The sequence below is a fragment of the Spinacia oleracea genome, chromosome 1 (assembly GCF_020520425.1).
Source record: "Spinacia oleracea cultivar Varoflay chromosome 1, BTI_SOV_V1, whole genome shotgun sequence".
In the NCBI taxonomy this organism is placed as follows: Eukaryota; Viridiplantae; Streptophyta; class Magnoliopsida; order Caryophyllales; family Amaranthaceae; genus Spinacia; species Spinacia oleracea.
The window spans coordinates 129,522,279-129,527,163 of record NC_079487.1 but is presented as its reverse complement, the minus strand read 5'-3'; the positions used below and the strand labels follow the sequence as shown (position 1 = coordinate 129,527,163).

Below are 4,885 nucleotides of genomic sequence, written 5' to 3'. Positions count from 1 at the left end.
CCTGTTACTTTTATAGTTTTAGAAGAGTTCCTTTTCATCATACTACTTATTCACTTAAAATATTAGGATGTTACTTTAATATTTTACATACAATGGTTATTTTTGCATATTAATGGTGTTACTTTAAATATTATGCACAATTACTACAAATACTACTAAGGTTTTTTTTTTAATATTAATGATATTACTTATAAAAGATAGATGCAATTACTATTAATATTAGTAAGTTAAAGCCAGAAAAATTCATAACATCATTATATTAATTACTATTGTGTAATTTTATTAAGGATACAATTAACTTCCAAACACTTCCAAGGCTCCAACTAAAATATAGTCGGTAAAAGCCTAGTGAATGTTTAACAAAAGGGAAACATTTATGTCTACCGAACTCGCGACCTGCTGCATGCTTTGAATAGAGTTTAAAATAAGTAGTTAAACCATTGCTCCAACCAATATTATTGTTATACAACACCACGTGTTTTGTGTAGTCTAGCTAGTCTTATAGGTTTCACTTAGCAACGTAATTAATTCTAATATGAACAGATTACACCATCAATTTAATGGTGTGGCTTGTCACATACAAGTCTTTGGGTTTTTAATGTACTTCTGACTAATCCGTGGAGAAAAAAAAACCAAGAATGAAGGAGGAATTTCATACTCCACTTAAAACAAATGAAAAGATAATGATGATAAGATAAAGAGGGGGCACTCTCATTTTTGGGGTGGGTTGGCGTGGAAGAGAGGTGTGTTGTCTTTGCGAACAAACAAAAGACAAAGAATGATGAAAGTGAGGACAGGTTACAATTGCACCATCTTGCTATTCAAATTAGAGGGTCCCAATTTTTTAGAACCCTTTTGCAAAACCTAAATAATCACTTTGAAATCAAAATCAAAATCATAAAAAAGTTGCTCAGGAAATAATATTTTCTATTGCTTCAAACCTTTATGCTTGATTTTTTTTTTTTTTTTTTACATAATTGTTTATATAAGGAGCTTTATATTCTAATGTTATACACTTAGACCCGCTTCTTTTGAACTAAGTTAATCTAAGTTAAACTGGATTAGAATGGAAATGAATCGGGTATACAGTATACTCACCTACTTGGTACATAATTGCACAAGTTTGAATATTAATACATGTATCCAGTATTCCATATTAATAATAGTTTAACAACATTTGACACGATTAAATTAATTTTTAATATACGGAGTATAGTACTCCGTAAAAAAAAACTATAGTCAAAGTTTATGTATAAACCGTGTAAATAAAGTCAGATATGTCGATTATTCTGAAATATAAGTAGAACTAAACTGAACTTATTGAACCTAATATGAACCGAAAAGATGTAAAATAACCGCAAAAGAAGATCGAATGTTCATACAGACTACGAGTACTATTGTGAGTCTGTGACCACCTTTTGGTTAATTTATACTGTTGCTAGTTGGAGTAGTGAAGTACTCCGTAGTCAGCAACTAACTTGTCATTAGCAAATAGTCAACGGAAACAAATTACGGAATAGAAAATCAGCACTATCAGAAAATTCATAATAAACAAGTACAAATTCCTGTCCTAGGCTAAATCTCAACTGTGATTTCTTCTGCTGTAACAATGAAATTAATTTTAGGTCACACCCACACAAACAAATGAAACTAGGCTCACATATTTCCGAACTTTTGTCTAAAATGCAACTAGCTAAAATACATAATTAATTCCCGAAAATCGGAAAATGAGAGTATATTATATACCACAAATGTCTCAAACCAATATACACTAAAAAGATCAGACAGCCAACAAGAGGGGAGTGAATAGCGATATCCCCTGTCGAATAAGTTAACTCTCTCTAAGAGCCACTTAACTGGTACCATCTCACAATCAAGGGAGTAAAGACGTACGGCTGTTTTTCAATCTATTGATCACGCGTAAGGCTTGGTGGATCGATTAGATTTCCTCCTTAGGTATACGATCCAGGTGAAAATTTCTAGTAAGACGGTAATGCAACCCAAGACGACAAGTATGCTAACGTATGTTGATTTCCATTTCTTTTCAGGTTCGAGTATATGTAGGCCTTTGAATACATTGATGATTCCGAGGATAATGATGGCGTATCCAACTCCGTGGTGATAGATGTTCCAGTAAAATCTCGACTTGTGCTCCTTCTTCGGTCTTAGAAACAGCGCAAATATCTGCAATGTCAGAAAAGTGAATGAAAATAGCCCTTCAATGAATAGAACAAACAACAACAATCCCTTAAGGGACCATTTGGTAGCTGGTATCATAGATTTTCAGTTGAGATATTTCAAGAATCTGGATGTCATGTATAGATTTTACGATTGCCATATAATGTCTGGAATTATCTCAAAACTTAGCTACATCTGTAACGCTCAACATCAGCCCTCCGCCTCTCTAAAGATCACGATATCATGTAAGTTGATACTCCCTTCGTCTCATATTTAACTTCTTGCCTTTTGTTTTTAAGATGGATGTACCAAAATGAACTGCTCATCTCCTTAACTCTGCTATCTAAACTCGTCTATACTGTGATCTCCAGGCCATTTAGCAGTGCGAAATTAATGTGGGACAGAAGCCGAAAGGAGTAAGAACCTTTAAATTTCTCTATGTTCAGATGCAGTTCAGATCTTTCAAGTACAACATTCTCTAACTTATCTTATCTGAATTTATCTGAACTTAACTGAACTTATCTGAATTTATCAAAATTTATCAAAACTTATTTTAGTTATAAATTATACTTGGTCAACCCTATTTTTACTGAACTTAACTGAACTTATTTTTCCTGAAATAAGTGGAAATAAGGTGAACATAACAGGGCCTTACTTGTAGAGTAGCAAGTGCAAAGAGGGCAATGCCGATGTAGCGGTGGCTCGTGTATACAATACCAACTGACTTGCTTCCGAGCTGAAGACCGGTGGCCCAGCCGGCAACACCAATAGCATATCCAGATATTTGGCAACCAACATGAATATAAAACCACACAGGATCTGCTGACTCAATTGTCCTCACATATCTTGCTATCATAGCTCCAATTGGAAACAATAGTCCCCAACTGATTGCGTTCAGTATTCCATGAGTCTGAAACACCAACAGACAAAAAAGACAGCACTAAATTTTCAATTTCATATCAGCAAATTAACATGAAAAAACAGAATTTGAAAGAAGATTGGTTGGCAATCATAATTCTAACATGCAATTCAGGAATATAATAACAATTGACAGGAGTATAAACAACAAAGTCTCTAATTATAGCAAGATATTAAAAAAAAAATGTAATTTCTAAATCACAACTACAACAACAATTAGCTTCAAAGCATCACACTGAGATCCCAGAAAATAAGACATTTTTATATGGTTGATCAACAGAAATAACTATGGTTGACTAGTGGTTGATCGACAATTCAACACTGAATTTACAATAACACATGAGATCAAATCTTGTCTGACATTATTGCTAATCGGCTATGGACATAACAGGATGTAATTCGAGCATAATCAAGCTAAAAACGTTTGAATTCCATGCAATCTAATCATAACCTTTCTCATCTATAGATTGAGCAACTACAAAATTAAACATTGAAGGGCCACTAATTATATAATTGACTAATTCAGAAGGGGAAAAGAATCAAAATTGACCCATAAAACATCCAGAATTTCCAGAATCTAAGAACAACCCAGAACAGAAAACAAACCAAAAACCAAACCCAAGAGAAGAAACAAAAAACCCACATTTCTCTTCTTGGCAGTTGCGTCGCTAGAAGTCGAACTTTCTGACGCTTGACTGGCACCGCCGCCATCGGCGCTTAAATCCAGAGTAGCTGTCGCCTTAAGATTCTCCGGCTTAAAATCATGCTTCATAGGGAAGCCTTTAGTAACACCGGGACCCACTTGCCAAACATGGTTAATCTTCCCACTACCAGAATGTCCGACGCTTGCAAAAATAGTAATCGACCCATCATCCTTATTGAAAACCGCCCGTTTTTCATAAACCGGAAACGAAATCTTCCCTGGAATTATGTCGGAATAGGAGGATAGATTAAATGTGTCGACGGACATAGAACCGTCAGAATTTCTAAAAGCGACGAGAGCTTGAGTACCGGCCATACCGGTGGAGATGGGGTTGATTCCCCATGCGACCCAACCGGAGGAGGAAGGTGGGACGGCGGTGAAAGCGACGGCAAGTGACTTGTTAGATGGGTTATAGGTGAAGTGGAGGGAGGAGCTGAGAGATGGGAGTTGACTGCATGATTTGTAGGTGGAGGTGAGTTTCGGAGAGGTGCAAGTGGAGGAGAGAGAAAGTGGGAGGAAGAGGAGAGAGAAAATGAGGGTGATTTGCAGAGGCGCCATTGATGAAGAAGAAGAGTAAAGTTAACGGTTTTGAGGGAGTGTGTTTGAGAAAGGTGTGAGGTTGGGAAAGGGGCTTAAATAGGAGAGAGAAAATTTGGGAGTGGAGTGAAATAGCCAATGAGGATTTGACACATTGAGTTGGAGACAAAAGTGGGAAGATGTTGTGAAAGGTGAAAGTATGGGATTATTTGACACGCTAATGTCGTTGTACGGAGTAATAAGTGAATGGGAGATGCTATCGGGGTAAATTGCGACGATAAAATATTGTCCCGGTTTTTTGTCTAACTTATTTGATGGGTTGTGTAATTGTGTTACTTGTGTAACATAAATGTTGATTATCAAATTAATTTTACTATGAAAATTAAGACTGTATGGCCGGAAATGAAACATAAAGAAATGGCTGTGTATTAGTTTATGATTTTATTTATTAATTTATGGATAAAATTTTGATAGTAATTACTGAAAAATAGAGTATACAGTAATATAAAAATACCATGTTAGTTCATAAAAAAAAAGTAGTCCAAATTA

At 35.4% G+C, this 4,885-nt stretch overlaps 1 protein-coding gene and 1 long non-coding RNA gene across 2 annotated transcripts; one reads left to right on the top strand and one right to left on the bottom strand.

Annotated features, from left to right (window-relative positions):
- Positions 1–1,509: 1,509 nt before the first annotated feature.
- On the bottom strand, positions 1,510–4,418 carry LOC110802317 (cytochrome b561 and DOMON domain-containing protein At4g12980). Its single transcript, XM_022007763.2, has 3 exons — positions 3,740–4,418; positions 2,834–3,088; positions 1,510–2,184 (listed from the first exon to the last, which is right to left on the bottom strand). The coding sequence occupies exons 1-3, from the start codon at positions 4,355–4,357 to the stop codon at positions 1,915–1,917; spliced, it is 1,143 nt and encodes a 380-aa protein (XP_021863455.2). The 5' UTR covers positions 4,358–4,418; the 3' UTR covers positions 1,510–1,914.
- Positions 2,118–2,987, top strand: LOC130460690 (uncharacterized). Its single transcript, XR_008920699.1, has 2 exons — positions 2,118–2,423; positions 2,550–2,987. It is a non-coding gene; the product is annotated as an uncharacterized lncRNA (long non-coding RNA).
- Positions 4,419–4,885: the final 467 nt, after the last annotated feature.

Bases quoted from the DNA above. Each gene is read 5' to 3' on its own strand.
- LOC110802317 (XM_022007763.2), bottom strand. From the start codon at position 4,357: ATGGCGCCTCTGCAAATCACCCTCATTTTCTCTCTCCTCTTCCTCCCA. The intron at 3,089-3,739 runs GTGGGTTTTTTG...TTGGTGTTTCAG, and splicing joins CAACTGCCAAGAAGAGAAAT to ACTCATGGAATACTGAACGC. The intron at 2,185-2,833 runs GTAAGGCCCTGT...CTGACATTGCAG, and splicing joins TTGCACTTGCTACTCTACAA to ATATTTGCGCTGTTTCTAAG.